Below are 23,754 nucleotides of genomic sequence, written 5' to 3'. Positions count from 1 at the left end.
TAAAAAGACAGCCATGAGAGCAAAGTGTTTTTTTTTTTTTTTTAAAAAGAAGCCAAAAGCAACACACCAGTATGGTTGGTAAAGAATTTGCCCTGCTGAACAGCAATAAATGACATAGATGTTTTAAAACCATGGATACTGAAGTGTTTGTTTTGCCTCCCCAAAATGTTTTACTTCCCTCTGTTTGAAACCACCACAGTGACGTCATACCTCAGATTATAAAGCCCGTCTGAACAGGGAGAACATTCATCCTTAAGCTGAGCAGCGGTTTGGAGGACTTACTTCAGTGTAATAATTAAACCGGCTTCTTCTAATGAATAATTTGGGCTCGGCCTGAGCTCTTCCAGATGGCTGAAGTGAAATGCCACCCTTTTGGGCGACGTAGTCATCAAACCAATATAAAGTCTTGAGTCTTTAAAATGTCACTGAGTCATGCTTTCTGCCTGTTAAAGAGTGGCGTTGTCAAAAGATGTCCCTCTTTTCATTTTCTGTCACTTTTTGCTTCCCTTTCAGGTAGCAAGGAGACATAGCCTAAAGGGACGGTGAATTGTATCCCTCCCGAAGGACAGGATGGAGCTCCTGGCTTCCCAAGGGCAGCTAGGGGCAGAGGGGGATTGTGGGATGTCAAATCTGCTTGTTCCCAGTCCCCAGAGCGAGGCAGTGACCCATGAGATGGAGGAGCTGACCCTGCAACCCACGCAGAGTCTGCCACCACTCAGCGAACGTAAAAATGGTGAGAGCATGGCAACGCAGCACCACAACACTGTACATTAGTGGCATGATGTTTTCTCTTCCTACACTTCCTGTCCCTCTGTTGCTGTAAAAAAAAAAAAAAAAAGCTTTTCATACATGTTGACATACCATAAATGGCTCTGTCAGTCATCATTCTAGATGTAAATTTGCTGTAATGTTTGACCCAGACAGGAAACGGTATTTCATGTTATTTCTGTTGGATTGGATAGCACATAGAGAGGTGAAAGCTATTAACTTATCAGCATTTTGTCGTTGTAACATGGCCTGTTGTCATGACAATTCAAATTAGCTTGACGGATGCATTGTGTAAAGTGTGTCTGAACAGATTTGAAGAGCTGAACATCACGAATGTAAAGCTGAATGAAGTTCCTCGTAACTTCATGCTGGTTTTTGTAACAACAGATTTTAGCGTACATTACCCCATTAAACAGTTAATAGAACTTCATTAGCACAGGAGGAACTGGGTACCAAGATGTTCAGCCACACACCATTGCTGCTGGGTAAATTCCCTTGTTGGGACAGTCTTACACTGCACTGTGACGACAACACACACACAGAGCTGCACACATTGAGTGGTGAGATGATGAAATGTGTGGGATTCCACTGAAAAGCAAATCATTTAGCGAGTAAAGACCTACCCCTGCTTGTCTGCTGATCTTTTAGGACACGTTCACATCAGCCTTTTTGATTCGAATCCAAGTCTGTTAGCTTGGAAAGTCCGCTTCATTTGGGGAGCTCTGAATGCACCAAACATATTCTGATTAGAACAAAAGAAGCGGATCCGGTCCACCTACGAATGCAGGTCTCAGTCTGATTCAAACTGACCAGCGGACTACAAAAAAAAGTTACTTCCTGCACTTATTGCATTGTGGGTAAATACATACCGATCGCGTTAGGAGTCCTCTGCCTCGTCTGTTGTTCATACCGTGTCCATTGTTGCTGTGTATTTCTGCAGTACACTTGCATAAGATAAAATAAAAACCCAAAACAGTGATAGTTTCATCTCCATGTTTTGCTCGCAACTGTAGGAAACAGAGTTTTCTTCTTCACATGGGTCTTGCTCTCTATTTAACCAGATACCGGTGCAGCGCCACATTTGGTGAGAATGGGGATATATTATTGTAAAGGTTTGGCACGTTTTACCAAAATGCAGCATGAACATGATCTCGGTCTGCATGTAAACAACCCCATACATCTGAGCAGAGTCCCCAATCGGACCGAGTCTAGCGGACTGTCCTGATGTGAACGCATCCTTAGTCTCTCTGCACGCAGAAGTGACACAGTACTGTTGCCATTGTTATTTTAAGGGACTCTCTCTGGCTGGAGAGAGCTGACAGGTCAGCTAGGATGCAAGATGGATGCTGAATTAGCCGCTGATAGGGGGCACGTGACGGGGAAAATGGAAAAAGTTCTGTAGTGTGTCTTTAAGATTTGGTTATGTTTATGTTAAACATTCCACCAATTTAGAAAAAATCAACCTGTAGTGTATCTGAATATTTCAGCTATTCGACTGTTACGTTTCCTTTTTCTTCCTCCCAGGATATTTTTTTAATAGTTTACTTTACATTTACTTAGCTTATTATGTACAACAGCCCTTCAACACATCCATGGTGCACACATAATGAGCACGTATACCCATTTTCCAAGGAACAAGTTGATTTCTATTGATTTCTTTTGCAGTTAAGATGGCAATTATCTCATCATATTAGTCAAGCTGCAGGTTAACTTCTCTTCACTCTCACGCTGTTGAGATTTTTAAAGCTGCTACGTGGAAGCAACTCTGACACTGATGGATGAGTCCGTTTATTACCAGGCTTTAGGAGCAAGTCAGATTCCCCGCTGAATTTGCCAGCTCCTAATCATTGCTTAGATGGCGAAGGCAGATCAGTGAAGTCCAGTGGCTGTGGTATGCATTCCCATGCTCGACAATATCTGACGAGCCAGATACAGTCAACAATTGCAGGGTGTCAAAAGTCAGTCTCCTTCCAGACTGGATGTCTTTTTTTTTTTTTTAAGGTTTAGCGGAGTCGAGGCTGTTTCTGCATGCAGGAGGACGCAGTAATAACACATCTGGGTGGTGGAAAGTTTCAGTGGAATGTCAACAGTAGTAACACCCACTCATCATCTCGGCTTTTGTCATTTCCCTTCCAGTGAGAACTCGCACCTCATACTTTCCACCATCTGAGCCGTTCCCAGCTCTCTGCCAACCACAAAGTCCCCCCCACTCATGTTGGTTTTAGCCACGCAAGTGTTAATCTGTCGGCTGCTCGGAGCCTGGACTGGCGAGAGCGCTGCTGTCAGTAGGATCGAGGATCTAAGATTTAATATTCAGTCAATTTTACATCACTGGCTGTGACTGGTTACACCTCAAGTGTTTATTTTCTTTGTGTAATCCAGATTTTACTGAGACACAGACACAGAGGTGGTTGCACATATTTACATCCTGTTCCTTTTATCCAGATTAATATTTACTAATAAGAGAAAAAATCCATTTATTTGATTCTGTCAGCTTGTCTAAAAGCGATTTGATGGCATGATAAGTCCAATTCAGTCACAGTCAGATTTCCACTTGATTTGGGATCCACCAGTTAATATGAGACAATATCACAGGTAATTGAACAGGCTCAAGTACTTAAAGTAATTCATTAAAAAATTCCTCTTAGGCGGAATAAATTTAGTAATAAATGGAAAATAACATGCTGGGGAACTCAAACGCACCCATTTTCAAAATAAAAGTATGTTTGATAAATGTGTATTGTAGGGATATATTTTTTTAAATGTTTATATTTTAGGTCTATATAATTTCCTCACTAACCCCAATAATTGATATATTGATGTGGATAAATGTATTTTTATACCCTTACTTATTATAGAACTTAGATCCAACTTCACCTATATGTCTAAACGTGTTGGCAATATTGTTTCAACTCAACTACAGGCAATCCTCAGTTTACGAACAAGTTCAGTTTCTTCTGCTGCGATGTAACCTGAAATTCCACATAAGTCGGATTTTTATCCTTAAATACCCCATATTGACCCATTGACCATTAAATATCTGTCTAAATGCATACATACATTATATTAATAGAAAAACAGTACAGACAATTTAAATATGCAACGAGGCGTCGTCTCATCCTTCGTGTCAGCTTATATGGACGTTGTAGCTTCAAGACTTGCTCTACTTTTTTTTATTGATGTTTATTTAATGAGCTTCATAAAGTCAAAAAACATAAGGCCAGAACCACGTAACCCTAAGGACTGCCTGTATTTGTCCAGACATGATCTGTTTGAGATCAGTTAGGACTCAAAGCACGTTCCTATGCATACAGCACTACTGAAAGTTACCAGTAATGTCCTCATGGCCTAAGACAAAGGACTCCTGTCTGCACTGGTCCTGTTGGATCTCAGTGCAGCATGAATACCGTTTGTCACCTCATTCTCTTATATAGACTAGAGCATGACATTGGGATTAAAAGCGACATGTTGTTGACTGCCACTAGTGTGGTATCATTTTAAAGAAAATAGGTTTAAACAATGAGTAATTTAAGTTGTTTAATATGTGAGTCTGTTCTTTGACTTTTCAGCTTCTGCATAAATTAGGAACGTCCTGTGTTGGAGTCATGCAGAAAAACTAGTTCATACATTTGCAGACCACTGGAGCTCTAGCCTACCACAGATTGGCAATTATTTTTAATCAATAGGCTTCATGTGAACAAAGTTATCATAAATTATTATAAACTGTTCTTCCTCCTGAGCTAAAAGTGCCTTGAGAGGATTTTATGATGAATTATGACTACCGGGGTACATGCAGTCATCCTCAAATTTATTCATACCTCTTCATTAAAGAAAAGGCTGAACAGTCCCTAAAAAAAATGGAGACTGAAAAAAGGAACAATAACTAAAAATAAGCTAAATTATAATTTTGTGATATAAGACACTGTTTTTTTATTTAATTAAATTGAAGGGAAAAAACAAACAAACAAACAAAATGGTCCTGGACAAATTTGAGCATTTTTCTGATGAACAGTGGGACAAAATACCTGTCACCAGGTGCAGAAGTCTGACTGAGAGAAAACACCTGACTGGAGTGGAACTATCAAAGGATTTTTCAAATAAATATTAGTTTATGAGTGTCGTAACACATTATTTTATATATGTGTTTGCTTTTAAAAAATATTTCTATTGAACCAGAATTAGAAATAATTTAATGATTTTGATCAAATTTTTATTTATTATTACTTTAGTCAATTTCAGCTATTTCACAGGCAGCTGTGTTTTTCCCTTTATAATCAGAGGGTTTGAATACACATGAGGACAACTGTAGGTTCAGCCCTCTGTCCTGCTGGACTGAATTGAATTACATAAAGCTCATCTGACTTATCTAAGTCTTTTATTACCAAATTAGATTTTTCTGTACTGTCATTAAACCCCCTCAACTTTTTCCATAAACATTTTTTTTTGTTCTGTGAGCCAACTTCCGCAGTTATTATATAATCACCTTGCTGGTGATTGAATCGGATTGCTGTTATTTGAGCTTACTGTCATTTTGTGGGATTGTTTTAACACTCCAATCATCTGTATAAAACCAGCTGACAAACAGAAACACATGAACTTTTTCCACATCATTATTCCACTGCTGTTTTCTTAATGTCATCATCTCATTTCAGTCTCTCCACACACCCCCACCTCCGCCCTGTCACTGTGGTTAAGTCACACTGGAAGGAAGGATTGTTCTTCTCAACATGCCTCACTAGAATATTTAACCAGCTGCATTTATATCATGGATTTTATGTTTGCAACCAGAGGCCACAGAACCATTATGGGCACGTTACTTATATTTACATATTGTTCCCCTTTTACCTCTGTATTTACACCACTGTGATTTGCTGTTGGATATTTGTCTGATTTGCTGCAGATCATAACTGAAGTTCATAATATCAGAGTTTTCCATACATTACTCGCATACAAGACACCTATTCTTCCTCTCCCTTTCATACATGCACATAGTCACGGTATGTCATCCACTCTGCTTTAATGCATACACACAACAAACCGTTGTACGATCTTGCACAGAAACAGGTTTGTTGTCATTTGAGTGTTTTTGATAAGATTTAGCCCCTTAAAGCATCTTTTTCTAGAGAAAGTACCCCACTAAATCGTTGCAGCCTCCAGGCTGCCAGTTAGCGCTAAGAGGATCAGAGAGGAAAGATCTCTTCTAATGGCTTATCTGTAGTGATGAGACAACAGATGCAGTTCGGCCAATTGGTTTGTCAATGGGCCTCATTCACCAGCCACTCTCATCAACAGTTTCACAAACTTTTTATGAAGATTGTTGCATTCATTTTTAATTTTGCTGAAATGTTTAAACAAAATCTGTGTAAAAATAAAATTGTTGTGTTATTTATAATTTTTGTCTTGAAATTGGTCATTTCCATCAAGGAAAATGATGTGGTTTGATGCTATTGCTGGTTGCATCGGCGCGCTACATCATGAAAGGTTGCTGGATGTGTTTAAACACAGTGGGAGGAAATTTGCCTTCCACACTGCAGAAGGTCCAGCGTGAAAATATATTATACCACTTCCCCCTCCAGCCTCTAAACCACGAGGATGTATATCCTGACATGGTCATGTGACCACGTGGTAGCTTCACTGTCTGAGTTCAGGAGTAATTAATTACCTGTTTGTACATAAACCTGCTTTTATGTGATTATAGTCTCACCATGTGATTATTTATAACCAAATTCTACAACTTCAGAAATGAGAACAAACAAGTTTTCGTGCACCTCTATGTTATTGTTTTTTATTCAGCCTTTTAGCATTATATTAGTTATTTTTCCTTGTCTTTGCCTCACCTCTGTGTGTGTGTGTGTGTGTGTGTGTGTGTGTGTGTGTGTGTCTGCACCTTATCTTCACCTTATATGGGCATTTTCATGTGTTTAACTATGCAAAGTAGGGCACGTCCTTTCAACTAACAGAGATAGGTATTCACCACTCTAAAAGTAAAGATACAGTTTTGTGCTCTACAAAAACATCTGATGAAAGGTTTTAGAAAAAAAAAATCTGAACATATATATATATATATATATATATATATATATATATATATATATATATATATATAATTTTTTTTTTTTTTTTGTGCGTGTGTCTTGTCCAGCATTTAGGCAAGCAGAATGATTGTATGGATGCTTTGTTCTATTCTTTACTTTGCCAAGGGAAGCTTTATAGATATAATGACCCCCTTGACTTTCTGAGTTTTTGTTTTATTTCTCTATTTATTTTGCATTATTATTTGCATTGTAGAGTTTGCACTGCTGGACCGGAGAGGACAGAAAGAGAAAGAGAAAAGAGAAAACATCTCAGAGGAAGTTAAAGAGAGAGGGGGGGGACATACAAATGCAAATATATATATGCACATACACATATATACAAGAAGATGCTAATAAATGATGGTCAGTCTCCTTTGTGAGTTGCAGAGAGGAGAAGAAGCATCAGACAGCTGATGTGAAAACATCTGTGTGAGACTGACACAAAAGCTATTTACATAATTAGTTATATTTCTACAATTCTAAAATGGCACAAAATAACGACTTTTCTGCATTTTTATATCCCTGATATCAAGGAATTTATATATAAAAAGACGTTGCAGGATGTGTTTTCACAGTGCAGCTGTGTACTGCTTTGTACCAGCAGGGAGAGAACAGACCAAACAAACACTGACTCCTGAGAAGGTTGTGTTTTTGTTTTTGTTTTTTTGTTTTTTTTCTTCTTCACATTTTTAAGAAAAGGTGTGAAGCGGTGGTTATTCAGTTGATGGTAATTTGCTATTTAAACCTGCAACCTTTTGTTGAATGCTCTCAGGGCGTCTGGTATATTTTAGTGACATTGTTACGCTTCAGTTTTAGTCCACATTTGAACAAAGAGAGTGTAATCTGCTCGTTGGTGATGATGAGAGGAGCAACTCACCAAGCCAGACTAGCATTTTTTTCCTTGTTTTCACAAAACATTTTTCTCATCTGACGAGTAAAAATAAAAATCTTTGTAAAAAAAAAAAAAAACCAACATGAAATATCTAGTGAGAGTAGAACTTAATTCCCTCTCTGGGTGATGTTTAGGTGATGTTACTGCCTGCAGGTAAAATATGCAACTTTCTGAGAGAGTCTACCTTTATTTCCTCTCTGTTGTCATGATTGTAGGTCTGAGTGTGTGTGTGTGTGTGTGTCTGAACAGCACGGTCATGTCATCCTGCTTTCCTCAGATTGCTGAGGTCACATGTTAAAATGTATTTATCAGGCTGAAAAACAGCGTTTCCCGGAGGAATAGCGGAAGAGGCATCTTAACTGGAAGTGTATCTGAATCACCTTGAATGTTCCCGCTGCAGCCTCACGCAGGTTGTTTACAGAGCTCAGTGAGAGTCTGGAGCTTGATTTTCCTACAAGTACGTCTCTTTTCTGGCAGAGCTGTAACATGTCCGTGTCATGTGTGAGTTTCTGTAAATGTTTCACCACAGTTCTGTGTCAGGAACCAGTTGCAGCATTCCCAGGAAAAGTACGCAGAAGGCTCTGTGTGCATTTATCATCATCAGAATGTGAGTGGACAGCAAACAGGCGAGGGAAGCAAAAGCTGTGAACTTAGTCATTCCAGCTGCTTCCTGTTTGAACATGAGTCGGCGTACTGCTTCGCGTTTTTCACTCAAACCTTCTACTGAATGGAGAAGTTCTTTTTCTCGCGGTCGGTTTTTAGAATGGGGGGGGGACCGTACTCCCTCCCCCTCCTAATCACATAGTATGTCCACATGCTGCGGACAAACAAAACTTTGTATTAAAAATAAATACACACTGCTGCCACAAGCAGCATGTTTATGATGCACATGTTGCACTTTGTTGGTCTTGAGTTGGAAACTCTTGAACCAGTATTGTCCTCAACCTTCTGCTGAGCTTTTCCAGGATGTTGGAGAACCAAAACATAACCCAGACAGTCTGGGTGAGACAGGGATGTAGGGGTGAAAGGGAGGACTCGGGTTGCATATTTGTAATATAAACTTAACGTGAGGGAGGGATAAGGCAGTGGTGGGTAGGCTCCCTGTTCTTTCAGTGTAACTCTTAGCTGTGCTGAACAGTTAAAACGTACTTTTAGTTTGCAGATGGCTGTAATCCTGGGATTAAATGGTTTATTAGATGCGGATGATTTTGTCATTTTTTTAGATGAATATTCACAATGATCTTTTAAAAAAGCAGGTGAGTTTGTTAATATCGTCATGCTGATTGCTTCACTTAAACTAATGTTGTAAAATCTAAATTGAATTGAGCTTCATTTGCATCGCGCCACTTCACAACGTCATCTCAAGGGAAACTCATCAGTATGAACCAATTCATAATAAATGTTCTGGTTAAGGAAAACCAACAGATTGCAATGAATCTTGACTTTGATCCGATCCCTCATCCTGAGCAAGCACGAGGTGACAGCCACCTTTTATCCATCAAGTTGTGTGTTAACTAGCTATGGCTGTGTTGTGTCTACTTTATAATCATTTATTTGTCTTTAGTTATTGAAGGTTGAATGGACCAAATTAACTTTGACGTTTGCGTTTATCTTTTTTAGAGGCAGAGATTTACTAACCTCTCGAATACACAAAAAAAAACCTTATTTTTATTTGTTTAAACCTTTATTTAATCAATATAATTGCGAATAGATTATTTTCCAAGTTTGCTGACCAACCAGCGCCGGTCCTCGAGGGCCACAATCCTGCAGGTTTTCCATGTATCCCTGCTCCAACGCACCTTACTTAAATTAATCAGACATTGTGCAGAACTTCATAGGCTGTGACATCAATTTGATCTAAACCAAGTGTGTTGGAGCGGGGACAAATGGAAAACCTGCAGGACCTGAGCTGGACACCAGCAGAGTAACCATGCAGACTTGCATTCCTCAGCAGCTGCTGTCATAGTAACAACTGGAGTTGTCTCAGTAAGCAGATGTCGTGGATTTCTCCTCTCCAGCAGCCTGATGTGGCAGATTGCGAGTAGCCACACATCTGTCTGTGTAACAGCTGCTGGGAAAATGTGACTGGTTTGTAAGGCACACACACTTGGTCCACTTCTGATGACAAACTTGTTCAACAGTTGATATTGAGCCCTTGTTTGTAAAACAACTGGTGAATGAGACAAGATGGAGATGCTTTCATACTTGTTTTTCTCCTCCTTTGAGTCACGACTTCTCTACTGTTTTATAATTGAGTCTTTTTTTCTTCTCTTATTTGTGACATTTTTCTCTTTTGCTTTCAGTGCTGCAGTTGAGGCTTCAACAAAGGCGAACCCGGGAGCAGCTGGTGGATCAGGGCATCATGCCGCGTAAGTAACCAAACAGCCGGACACATTCGTCCGCTGCCCACTGAATACCTAACGTTGCGTGGGTGTGAGGGGACTGGTGAACACTGGGATAATAAACATGTTTTCTTTACCGTTTATCTGCATGAAGTCATCCCAGATTGAGCTTTGTATTGACAAAAATGTTCCGTGTTGCAGCTCTGAAGAGCCCGGCAGCTTTCCATGGACAGATTCGGAGCTTGGAAAGAGCGAGGGTAAGAAGTGCTTTTAGAGAGGAGACCAAACTTCATGCGATAACACAGGAAATGCACACTTTAAGGAAACAACCACTCACCTAAAGTTTTTTAAACTAAAACAAATTAATATTATTATTCCCATTTTCCTTCAAGAGTTGTCAGCTATTTCATATATATTACATTTAAGTATGATTGCACATTGAGATTGTCAAATTGTCACACAAATAACCTTAAAGTGTAATGACTTAAATGTTCAGAGCTTGTTGTTTCTGAGCTTCCTTAATTTTACTTTCAAACTCCTTTTACTTTTTAAACTCATATTTTTGTATTTTAGTTGCATAATATGCTTTTTTTTTTTTTTTTTTTTTTTTTTTTTTTTTTTTTATATCTGTTCTACTTTATTTATTTGGTCTAGTCTGTTTTAATTATTTTAAATTTCTCCCATTTTAGTCTGATTTAAGTTTTTTTTGTTTTTGTTTTTTTTTGTTTTGTTTTTTTTTTTTTTTTTTTTACTTATGTCAACCTAACTTTCACAGTTTAGTTTTTCTTCTCCTCTTATACCTTTAAAGGTGTATAATTAGGTAGTTTTTTGAACATATAGGTTCCAGTCTGTCCATATTTGATGCGTTATTAAATTACAAGTTAAATTAATGACAAATGACAAAAAGCACTTTTTTTTTACTGGTAGCAAACATTTAAGAAGGGTCTTTGGTCTTTGATGAAGGGACTACACAGTCGGAACAGTCTGGCACCTCCTACTCATGCTGGTCACCAGTTTGGCTGCACTGCTGTGGGATTGCGTTCCATTATTCAACCAATATTCATCATAAACCAGCTAGTGTAGTTGTGTTGGTCACAAACAACATGCGCAAGCTGATCCCACAGGTGTTTAAGGGGATTGAATTCAGGACTGCAGGCGCTCCATTTGCATTATCATCTTAAAAGACACAATTGGGTCTTGTTGTGGCAATGTATGGAAAAAAGGACTGATGTCCAATGGACGTAACCCACATTGGCTACGCTACTCAGCTACTCACCCTATAAATGTATTTTCCTCACAGATGTGACACTATTTCAAAGGGAAATAAAAAGGCTTTCAAACAGTATAAGATTCATTGCTGTGAAGTACTGCTACAACAAAGAAATAATCCACCAAATCCAAATGTCCTCATTTTTTCTGCTAAGATTATAAAAGATGACATTAAAGGTGGAGTATGTAAGATTTTCATTATTTTTTTAAAAATTAACTAATATAATAACTACAATCTTAATTAGATCGTTTTTTGAACATGTAGGTTCCAGTCTGTCCATATTTGATGTGTTATTAAATAACAAGTTTAATTAATGACAAATGACAAAAAGCACTTTTTTTTTTACTGGTAGGCAAACATTTAAGAAGGGTCTTTGTCATTAATTAAACTTGTAATTTAATAACACATCAAATATGGACAGACTGGAACCTACATGTTTTTAAAAAAAATAATTATGATTGTAGTTATTTTTTTAGTTGATTTATTTTGAAAAATATTGAAAATCTTACATACTCCACCTTTAAACCACTTTGAGTTGCAAACCCGTATAAAAAGTGTAAATTAAGTCTGATTGGTTGGTTGTCATCCTCCCCCCTCCCAGACTGAAAATTTCCTCAAGCACAAGATCCGCAGCCGCCCAGAGCGAGCAGAGCTGGTCAGGATGCACATCCTGCAAGGTACTGATAAACCTCCAGTCCACAATGCACTCTGTGTTTCCTGCTGCTCTTACATGCATCAGGATGAAGATGCTGTCCTGAAGGAAGCTGCATCACCACTCAAATGTTTAAGCATATCTGGTATCACAGAAACTGTCCCATCGCTGCAGCCCAGACATGAGATTGATCAATATGTGACATTTAGACTTTTCTCCACACGTCCTGCAGAGACTGGAGCAGAGCCTTCACTACAGGCCACTCAGATGAAGCTGAAGAGGGCCCGGCTAGCCGACAACCTGAATGAGAAGATCGCCCAGCGACCAGGTCCGATGGAGCTGGTGGAGAAAAACATCTTGCCAGTAGATTCCACCCTCAAACAGGCCATCATAGGTGAGAGGACGGCGATGATGATACTCAGTGGTTGGTGACAAAGAAGCAGGCTTTTGACTTCTTTTAAACGTGTGTTTGTAGACCAGGTGAATTACGTCAAGGTTTTTGATGAAGACAGCTGTGAGGCCTTGTCTCCGGAGCAACCAGCCAGCCAGGAGTCTCAGAGCTCTGCTCCCTCACCAGGGGAAAGCAAAGTGCCAGAAACCCCCTCTCCAGGCCCAGCACCAGTACCACAGTTCATCCCTACACTGCAGGTCACAGTATTTCCATCTTTATTATGGATATTCTCTTCAACAGTCTGCAAACTGTAGCTGTTTGTGTTTTTTCTGTCCAACCTCTACAGGCTTTCCCAACAACAGACTTCACAAAAGTGATTCCGAACACCGAGCAGCCTGCCTGCCGTCCAGCTGTCCCTCCCGCTCCTCCAGCTGCCCCAGCTGCTCCCACAAAACCCGGTCCAACTCTGGTGAAAGTAAGCGCCTCCCTTCTGCCTCACTAAATATAAACAGCACCGGTGTCCTCTCATCCGACTGCTGTTAGGTGGAGTTTTCATTGAGGATGTTTGTTTTGTTCCCCACTTGTCCCACTGTACCAGCAAAGCCAGCAGAAAGCTCCCTCAGAGAAGAGTCGCAGCAAGAAGGGCAAGGACTCGAAGCCAAGGGTGAAAAAGCTCAAGTACCACCAGTATGTTCCCCCAGACCAGAAGCAGGAGGCCAGCGAGGCGCCCATGGACTCATCGTACGCTCGACTGCTGCAGCAGCAGCAGCTGTTCCTGCAGCTGCAGATCCTCAGTCAGCAGCAGCAGCACTACAACTACCAGACCATCCTACCAGCACCACTCAAGTATGTCTGCAAAACAATGTCAAGTTCTTCCTGTTTAAGGGGGGAAAAAAAGCAAAATTTTCTGCTTGAAAAGCAGAGGATCTTTTTTAGGTCAGCATCACTGTTCACTCAAACATCCCGGCATTTAAACCAAATATTTGTTTAGTGACCCAGTGGCCCCTTTGCCGTGTTCCAATAACAATGTTGTGTGTAATTATTTAAACAGTCAACAGGATGTTGTCAGCAGCTGCTGTTACCATAGAGGCGACACAGGCAAGCTGCCTCTGAGCTGTCTGTGCAGTTTGGTTTGGCCGTTTAGTGGGGCAATGGGCGCAGGATGGACGTTGTGTTCAAACGGACTACAGATTTCCTCTGTTTCCTCTCTTTACTCCTCTGTCTGTCCACTTATCTACTCAATACTCTTTTGTTCACCGTCCCCTGCTCCCCCACCTCCTCTTCCTCTTTTTCTGTTTCATATTCCTGCGATGGAATAATAGCATTCATTTCCTGAATTAACATCTGGCTCATGTCTGTGTGTCGCTGTAGACCCGTGGCAGAAGGTCAGAGCAACAATGCCGGTGCCTTGCCAACCTCCATTGTTGTGTCTCTTCCCACCGCACCGCCACCTCCTCCTCTGCCTCCAGCTACGGCCCGGCCAAACAACCCACTGTCCAACCGCAAGCCAGGGGTGTTGCCAGCCAACCTGGAGGAGATGAAGGTATCTGGAAATGGTTTTATTATCTTTTAATGGGGTAAGTCATTCACACTGTAAGCTATAAGCAGAAGGGTGGAGGCAGAAAGGTTCACAAGTTTTTCTTTTGCAAGTCTAGTTTAGGTCACAAGTCACACCTGTCATCTGGTCTACTTTATTGCTGCTGTGTTTTACAACCCAAAAAATGTCAAATTTATACTTAGCCCTGTTATCTGACAGCGTTTTGTCTTAAGCTAAAACGGATCAATGCTCTGTCCCTCTCTCAGGAATTTCTTCGCTTTACTAGAAAGTTATTCAGATCAGTAAACATGCTCCTTACCCTCCAACTTTTTAATTTTTCTTTTTAATGTGAATTTAATAACGTGAAGAAAAAAAAATCCATCTGGACCCACATAATGCTTTCACACAGACATGGTTCTAGTTTTGCTTTCACAAGTTTAAGTAGAAGCAAAATGGGAGCACTTGACTTCAAGGAAGTAAAACATCAACTTCCTGGAGGTTTTGTCCTAAAAGTTAATGGTTATTAGAAGTTATCAGGCTCTGTTATAAAGTGTAATTTCCCCAAATAAACAATATATTTGGGTGGCCATGCAAATTTTATGTGAGTTTTTTAGCATCAGTAGAAACTTATATTAATCTACAATCAAATTTAAATTGGTTGCCAGGCAACATTTAATTTGTTTGATCTAAATCTGAACTCTATTTTCAGTTGTTCTAATTATTTTTTTGTTCAGCTACACAATAACCAGATTAAAAAAAAGCAGTAAATTCCCAAAAATTGACAGTCAGTTCTTTTAAAAATCAGCTGATTTCCTGATGTTCCAGTCTAAACTCAACACTAATCTGGTCACGTTTGTGTGTGTCAAGGTGCCCGAGCTAAAACTGGAGCTAAAGCTACGTGGTCTGCCAGTGTCGGGAACAAAAACTGATCTCATAGAAAGACTGAAGCCTTTCCAGGACAATCTCAACACCACAAGCCCATCCACCATTCCTGCTCCTGCCACAACCACCCTCTCATCCATCCCCATGGAGGTCGCCACGACTACTACGCCTGCCATAGTCCTTCCAGTCCAGCAGGTGGCTCCAGAGAGCATGAGTGCCACACCGCCGGTCTCACCAGCTGATCTCTGCAGCATAGAGCAGGATGTTGGCATGTCTGAGGCTCCATCTGAAATTCAAATCGGAAGCTTCGGATCTGCAGGGTTACGATCCTCACCTGTCCCGTCTTTTCCAGTCCCAGAAGAAAAAGACAGAAGGCTTCATGAGAAGGAGCGACAGATAGAAGAGTTGATGAGGAAGCTGGAGCAGGAGCAGAGGTTGGTGGAAGTACTGAAGATGCAGCTGGAGGTGGAGAAGAGAGGCCAGGTGGGCTGCACTTCCGACTCCACCTCTGTGTCTCCCACGCTTACATGTGTACCTGCCCTCAACACTGTTCCCACTGTCCTCAACTCGAATGTGGTGAAGATGGAGGGTACCGTCCTGTCAAACTGTTCTTCCACAACTCCCGCCATCCCAAACTCAATCTTAGGCTCCCAGGGCCTCACGGCGCCTCTACAAACCGTGGTGAAGCTGGAGGATGTCACAGTTTCTTCTGCTAAGCCTCTACAGCTCCAGACCCAAACCGGGATCATCACCCAGATCCAGCCTCAAGTGACCACAAGTTCACAGCTCCACCCCCAGTCCCAGAAAAGTCCCCAACTCCAGTCCCAACCGCAGCCCCAGCTGGCAGCTCCCAGCATGCAGCAGTTCTTTATCAGCCACCCGGGTGGGATGTCCCAAGTGCTGGGTCAGCCTCAGACCTTGTTGACCACCTCCAGGCAGCCTCAGAATCTGCTGACAGCGACTGGCCAGGCTGGAACACAGATCCTTGTCCCAGTCTCGCTGTCCAACAACGCCACTGCGATCCAGCTGCCAAGCACCACCGTCAACCTGCAGGTACAGCGGCCCACATGCTCTGCTCATGAAGTCAGCGTTGTCCGAACCTAAATTTACTTTTCTCCTATTTTGAGGAGAGTTCTAAAACAGGGACACAAAGCTGTACTGGTCTAACAACTGCAGGAGCACGTTATCGTGGATGCTTTTAGTCGCATTCACACCAGCCTTTTTGATTCCAATCCGAGTCCGTTTGCTCAGAAAGTCGCCTCGTTTGGGGAAATGTGAATGTGCCAAACGGATTCTGATTCAGATCAAAGAAGCTGACTCGGTCCGCCTACAAACTCAGGTCTCGGCACGTTTCTTGCAGACCAAATACCGGAAGCGGACTACAAAAAAAGTCACTTCCTGCATTTGACATAGCATTGCATTGTGGGTAAATGCATTGTGATCACATTAAGAGTCCTCTGTCTCATCTGGTGGTCATACCGCTGTCATTGTTGCAGGGTATTTCTGCAGTACACTTACATAAGACTAAATAAAAAACCCAAAACAGCGATAGTTTCCTGCTCCATGTTTAACTCGCAGCAGTTTTCTTCTTGTGTGTCTTGGCTCTCTTTTGCTAAATACTAGCGCAGCGTCACCTTTGGTGGGATTGGGGATATATTATTGTAAAGGTTTGACACATTTGACCAAAGTGTAGCATGAACACGATCTCGGCCTGCGTGGATACACCCCCCCTACAACTGAGCCCAGTCCCCAGTCGGACCGAGTCTAGCGGACTATCCTGATGTGAACGCATCCTTTGTCACACTGAGAAACAAACTCTGTTCTTCTTCTCTCAGAGTGTTCTTCAGGCCACGGTGTCAAATCCAGGCCTGGTCCAGGCCTCCGTTCCTCAGCTGCAGACCACCAAGGTGGGGATGACACCCTACCAGCAGCCGCTGCTACAAGTGAGTTGGTGCTTATAACCAGTTACATTTTATTAAATGTTTTAAAAACTTTTTCAATAACTCTGTCGTATTTTATCATGGTCTGTTAATCTCTTTATGAAAGACTTTTTTTTTTTTGTGTGTGTGTCTTGGCAGACCCTGACTATGTGCAATAACACTACTGGTTTGAAGAACCAGACCAGACCTGAGCTGAGTCCCCAGTGTTTCCTGAAAAGCTCCCAAGAGAGCAGAGTGTCTCCACGGGCATCGCCCAACCACCAGATCTCCAATGGACCCCTCCATAAGGCATCTGTAAGGCACTTTGTATTCAACTTGACAGCATTTTTTGAATTCTTCCTGTTTTTGTTTATTAATCTGCGTCTCTCGGATTCTCTCCAGTCTTCCTCCCCGCAGCCTGCCTTCATCCTGCAGCCCACCTCCCCTGTTGCTCAGCCTCCCAAGACAAAGGAGCCTCCCCGCTACGAGGAGGCAGTCAAGCAGAGCCGCAACCTGCACATTAACAATGCTTCACAGGTCAGATGTGCACCAGCTGACATGAAAATTCTGAGAAATATTGCTTATACGTGGTCTTTAAAGGCACATTTATTCTCAAAAGATGGAAATTAAGCGTGTTTTCCATCTTTTGTATAATTTGGTCTGCTGTCGGAGGCCCTGTGTACCAGCAGGAACCACAGAGGCAGCACTGACCTGTGTAGCTTATCTGCAACCTGCAACAGGAACATAGAAAAAGAAGCCACAACAGATAAATGGCAGCACAGACCGCAACTATCACAAGCGCTGTCGAGTTTTATTTCTCCTGAATGAACATTTTCATGATCATTATCAAACTGACACGAACTGAAGTCTGCTCCTCCTGGTGGATGCTTAGCCCAACAACCATGACAACATAACATGGAAGTATGAGGGCAGTGATGTTTGAAACAGATGTAACTGTTTACATACGTAAAGGGAGCATGAATGAGCCTTCAGTGTGCCAACGAGGTTGATTTAGAACATTTTCATCATCACTTACTCAAACTGGCTCAGATTGATGTCTATAAAGTGCCCTGAGATGACATTGTTGTGAAGTGGCGCTAATGTAGTTTATAAGGAAGGTAGGTTTAATTAAATACTAGTGTGACCCTTTTTTTTTTTTTTTTTTTTTTAAAAGATAGGCTTTGTATTTAACATATTTGTGCCCCAGTTTTTGTATGACCAAGCATTTGGTCGTACAATCCTGTATTAGATTGTAGATGTATTTTTATTCCAGTGTTTGGCACTGATGATAGAAGAGATGTTTGAAGGTAAAAAAAAAGGAACCATCTGAACATCTGCACGGAGGCAGAAAGCAGATCTAAATCGCAGCAGGATTTGCTTCTAAAAGTGCTTTGGATCTGTTTGGATGCTGCATTTAAAAAAAAAAAAACTCCTGCAGCTTTAATTTGCCGGAATCAGATCTGTGCTGCAGGTCGTAATCAGTGTGTTTGAGGTTGGAGCAGACGGACAGATGATGAGGAGAATCCAGCTGTTGTGTTTATTCACAATACAAAAAGCTTTGCTTTGTTTTCAATGCGGTGAGGCTAAAATGTCTTTGTGGTCTTTCAGATTTCCACGGCAACAAGTCAACATATGGATGACTTGTTTGACATCCTCATAGAGAGCGGAGGTAACGCACGTGTTAACAGATTTCAGAAACGGCCCCTCATTGGTCGATCCTTCAGACTTCTCCATGTTTGACGGCATGTATTTCTCCCCTCCTGCAGAAATCACTCCGTTTGTCCAGCAGGATCCCCCACCTTCTCTAAGCAAGACCCTCCCAGTCACAGCAAATATCACCACCCTTCCTGTCAACACCGCCCTGTCCAGACCACCCCCACAGATCCAAGTAGGCCCTGCGCCCACGCAGAACTCTGCTGTCAACCCCAGCCTGCTCAGTCTCACCTCCCTGGCCACAGACAATCAGCTGGAAGCCTTCCTGGAGGGGACGCTGGCCGACTCGCGGTCAGTATCAGATCCCCGCACTCAGGGTCTGATGGAGGAGCTGCAGGCCCAGCTGATGGACCAACAGCCCTACTCGCCCATGGACACCTCAGACCTGTCTTTCTGTGACTCCACCTCCCCCCCTTCATCAATCCACATGGGTCTGTCTGACCCGGCGCTGGACAACATGGAGTGGCTGGACCTCACCATGCCCCCCGGGTCCGCCGGGGCGCTCACACCGCTGGGGATCCCGACGGACTTCCTGGACACACATGACCTGCAGCTGCACTGGGACTGAACGGACCGAGGAAGGTAGCTGAGGCTGGAGAGAGTGATGGAAGACTGGAAGAAAGAGTTAAAAAGAGGAAAACCTGGCATTTTGGTGCCAAATCATTCCCAGCATCTGTAATATTCCCACTTTTCTATCAGAGGAGATCCCGAACAGGCAGCGCTTTCATTCTAGCGGAACAGCAAACAGCCATGTTTGCACAGCTTTAAAAGAGATGATGGCTGACCTGGCAGGGCAATGTCCGCTCTGAGGTGATAAAAAGGGATTTTAAGCAGAGCAGACTTTCTTTGTGTCTGATTTTATCGATCATTTTCAGAGCCAAGGAGAGCGAGCCAAATGAAAACTGGTGGAGCAGACTGTTTGTAAATACAGTTTGGATTTCTCTCTCTTGGGAGCTTCACTTGTATCGATGGCTAAGATCACCAGATTACTTTTACTGAAGGTTTTACTGGTTGGCTTTCAGTGAAAACTGTCAGTCTTACTGTCAGAGTGAAGTATCTAAGTGTAGAAAAGGGTTTCTGGGTCCTTCTCGAGGTGATCTAATGGGGGGGCTTTGTTCCACTAAAGCAGGGGTGTCAGAGTCCAGTCCTCGAGGGCCCGAATCCTGCAGGTTTTTGTTGTTTCCCTCCACCAACACAGCTGATTCAAATCAGTTGATCCTGTTTGGATGTCGGTCAGGTGTGTGTTGGGAGCATGGAGACAACAAAAACCTGCAGGATACCGGCCCTCCAGGACTGCAGTTTGACACCCCTGCACTAAAGCATACTGTGACATAGTAGGTTACAAAAACTGATTGTTACAACAAATAGTCTCTTGATCTGAGCTGTATTTAAGGATTTTAGCATTTTAAGACGAAACCTGTGTACACACTGGTCCAGTCCACCACTCTGTGGGTGACTAGTTTTCCGACTAATCCGACTCAGTTTGATCGGATGTGATTGTTATCTCTTTTGTTTTTTTCCTTCTGATTGACCAATGACTCAAAAAAAAGCAAAGATCCGACTAAAGGAGGGAGCTCCCTCCAGCAATGTGAGAGCTATGCACTAAAATGAGGCAGAAAGATCCGACGACTCGCCTCATTCACCTCAGAACAAGGAAATGTGAACACTGCAAGTCCGAGGTGACGACACGCGTAATCACTACGACTGTGATCAGCTTAAAGATCACGTTGCAAGCCGTTCTGGAGATACTGCAGTTGTCCAAGTCGATCATTTTGAATGTACTTTTTAAAAAAAAAAAAAAAAATCGAAAGATATCAGATTTTACTTGGCAGCTTTTTGTTTTCCTGATTAATAAACTGACAAAAGAGCAGAAAAGGGAGCAAATATCAGTTTCTAAGACGTGCAGACACATTTACAATAAGTGCGCTGCAAGTTAAATCAAGGAATAAAGATGTCTTCGATGAGCTTTATAACCTTAGCCGTCATACAGTGTTCCTGCACTTTGCCTCTATATGTTTGTGTGTGTGTGTGTGTGTGTGTGTGTGTGTGTGTGTGTGTGTGTGTGTGTGTGTGTGTGTGTGTGTGTGTGTGTGTGTGTGTGTCTCAGGATGAGAAATTACTGCATCGCTATCCTGCAGACGTGCTAGTTAGTTAGAATTACCGGCCTGTGATGTGACCAACCACTCGGAGGAATCAGACTATTCTAACGTGAGCGGCGCTTCCTGACTGCGTGGCTGCATGACATGCAAGCATGTTACCATGTACGCAAGTGTGGATTCCTGTCTATTTAGCATGTACGTGTCCGTCTGTGTGCATGACTGTGTTGCTGTCTTAATTGTTGCAAGCTCTTTTCTCAGCCCCAAAGTTGTAGAAAAAAAATAAATAACAAATGGCGACACCTAAAAAGTCTAATCGCTCGCTTTGCACTCTACTTATTCCAAGCTTTCCTTATGAAAAGGCTTATGATGACTGTTTGACGGCTCTTTTTCTTCTTTGTTCAGTCAGAAACGCACAGACACCTTTGAGGCGAGGGCACCGCAAGAAAAATCATGTAATCTAAATTTATCCCACTTGCTGGTTTTTCTTTATCACTGAAATATTTAGTCTGTCAGTTTATTCCTGTAGGATTGATTCAGTTTATCTGTATGGCACTTTTAAATAAGACTGCTTTTCAGTTTGTTTTTATGTGAAACCACAAACTTTTTAACCACTTTGTCCTGTAATTACGTCCACAGACACTAGGGGGCGCCACCTCTCTCCTTCTGTGGCTGTCACTGCAGCCTGTGATGCTTCAGTGTCAGAAACTTTCTCTCATTTTCTCTTAGTTTAATGCTGGTTTTGCTCTCCGTAGTTACATTCATCTTCATCTCGAATTGGAAATTAGCCGCTTGAACGAGCGATGCCAAATACTGCACACACCTTCCTTCCTGCTTCAGTTTCCCCCACAAGCCCACCCTTCCTATTAAAGCCCCTTTTAGCTTTGTAAGACGTTGAAATCGCTCGGGTTTTTTTTTTGGTTTTTTTTCCTTTTTAAGTCAGCTTTAATGCTGCATGTTTGATATTCTGTTGCCAAAAAAAAAAAGGCATTTTAAGTATGTTGTTTTAAATATCTCACTTTTTGTGTATTTATCCTTTTTCATTTTTATATATATAGGAGGTTTTTTTTTTTGTTTGTTTTGTTTTTTACTGATTTTATGTGTATATTTTTGGTTTTCATATCATGTCATAATCAAACATCTTGGCTGCAGTAGATATACACACCTCTCTTGTGTTTATGTGTGTAAAAGATGTGACAGCGTTTTGCCATCATAGTTACTGCCCGGCCCAACGAGAACAGCTACAAGCAATAACGGCTGCTCCATTTTGGATTAACTGTACTGTATGTCAAATCCTGCCTTGATCTTTATTCATGCGAGAGCCTTGATGACAAAGTAATACGGTTAAAAAGCACTTCATATCTGAGAGGTTCAGCGAGGAAGGGGGCGGGTCTGCTTAACCCTGTTGTGTTAGAGGTTTGTGGAAGTGGCAGTGTTGGCTCAGGCTTCCTTTTGCTGTTTTCAGCTCTCCTGCTCCCGCTTGTCCTCCTTCACTTGCTCCCTTTATGTAAAAAAAAAAAAAAAAAAAAAGCTTTTAAATCATAATTTCCATGGAGGCACAGTGCCTGATTTCCAGTTCAGTTTGAGGATGTTGGCGGGAGCGAGCGTGAGGATGCAGGAGGCATCAGTAAGGACGAAAAAGGATGGATTTCCACTGTTCGTTGTAGCCGAGTCTCCTGTCTGTCTGCCCCACCCCATGCCATGCCTCTTGTTTGTAATGCCATATGTTTTGCACATTGTGTACATATTTATATAGATGTAATGCATATTTTTTATACATGTTTAACATCCATGGGCTTTGATTTGTAAATACCTTAAAGGATGTATATAAGTACTGTATGCTTTTACGTGTCTATAAAATTTGGTGTACTGTAAGAAGTTTCAGTGCATTTACTCTTCATCCTGCATTCAGCCATCCTCACCCTTTTATCCTCTCTCACTCATTCATCCATCTTACACACACTCCCAGCACTGAAACACAAGACATCCCAGATATTTAGGTTTGCTCCTTGCTGGTGGAACTGGTGTAAAACAGGAATGAAGAGAGCTGCTACAACAGCTCTTATGCAACATATATGTCTGTTTTTTGTTTTGTTTTGTTTTAAATTCAGACATGTATTTCATTGTACTGCAGATGAGGAAGAACAAAGCATTTTTATCCCCGCCAAGGAGCTTATGTTTTAACTAGCATTTATCTGTTTGTGTTCAAGATGACTCAAAAATTTATGGACAGATTCTCATGAAATTTTCAGAAGTTGTTAGAAATGTGAAAAGAAAGAACTGGTTTTAATTTTGATGGTGATCCAGTTCAGTTTTTGGATCCAGTAACTTTTTCAGTAATGAATGAAGGACCTTCTGAACAGTCCTGCATGGTAGAGCGATCGGTCTCTAACTGCAGCTGCTCCTCTGTCCTGCCAGGATATTATGGAGGGGATGTCTTTTATTATCCAAAATACCGTGAAGTTTTCTCCTCATCCTCTGCTCCACCACAGCTCTGACAGGGTCCAGGCTTCTGCCGAGGACAGAAGAACCAGCCTTCCTGACCAGTTTGTCCAGATGTTTGCAGTCCTTGTTTATAATGCTGCTCTCCCAGCAGACACCAATGTAAAACATCACACTTGTGATGACTTGTGTGAGAGAACATCTGCAGCAGGTCACTGCACACATCAAAGGACCTGAGCCGCCTGAGGAAGAAAAGGCAGCTGTCCCTTCCTGTCCACTGCGTCTGTATTGGCTGACCATTCCAACCTCTGGTGCAGAACCACCCCCAGGTACCTGCAGGTCTTCACATTCTCTGTTTCCTCTCCATCAATACAGACTGGCTTTCTATGTGATGTAGATCTCCTGAAATCCACCATGAGCTCTTTGGTCTTGGAAATGTTGTACAGTGTAAAGAAATAAAGAAAAAAAAAACATCTGGTCCCTCAATCCAGCAGCTTACGCCTAAGATGGTGGTTGGGATGTACTACACGACCTCTGGTGAGGTCACAACCTGGACTGAAAATGGGTCTGAGTAGAGAAGGATCCTCCCCAGAACCCAAACCTCAACATTACTGAAGCAGAGAGGGACACCTGGATAGAAAACAGAAGACAGTCGGGATCCAAAGAATAGGTTTGGAAAGTCCTTGAAGAGTCCTGGAGAACTATTCCTGAGGAACACTTTAATAAATTACAAGACAGTTTGTCTTCAGTGTTGAAGAAAAAAGCTGCTCAGACCA

General features: G+C 41.9%; 1 protein-coding gene across 1 annotated transcript; it reads left to right on the top strand.

The window, feature by feature from the left end:
• Window positions 1–570: 570 nt before the first annotated feature.
• Window positions 571–20,083, top strand: mrtfba (myocardin related transcription factor Ba; the record flags this gene model as incomplete). The annotated part of the gene is made up of 15 exons (XM_079261490.1): window positions 571–733; window positions 10,038–10,103; window positions 10,278–10,333; window positions 11,948–12,023; window positions 12,231–12,392; window positions 12,474–12,646; window positions 12,736–12,864; window positions 12,988–13,235; window positions 13,761–13,932; window positions 14,794–15,861; window positions 16,644–16,751; window positions 16,887–17,042; window positions 17,130–17,264; window positions 18,336–18,396; window positions 18,494–20,083. The coding sequence occupies 15 exons, from the start codon at window positions 571–573 to the stop codon at window positions 19,006–19,008; spliced, it is 3,288 nt and encodes a 1,095-aa protein (XP_079117616.1). The 3' UTR covers window positions 19,009–20,083.
• Window positions 20,084–23,754: the final 3,671 nt, after the last annotated feature.

The sequence above is a fragment of the Telmatherina bonti genome, assembly GCF_933228915.1.
Source record: "Telmatherina bonti genome assembly, chromosome: 21".
Lineage (NCBI taxonomy): Eukaryota > Metazoa > Chordata > Actinopteri > Atheriniformes > Telmatherinidae > Telmatherina > Telmatherina bonti.
The sequence above is the reverse complement of the archived record's forward strand: the minus strand, read 5'-3'. Positions and strand labels throughout refer to the sequence as shown.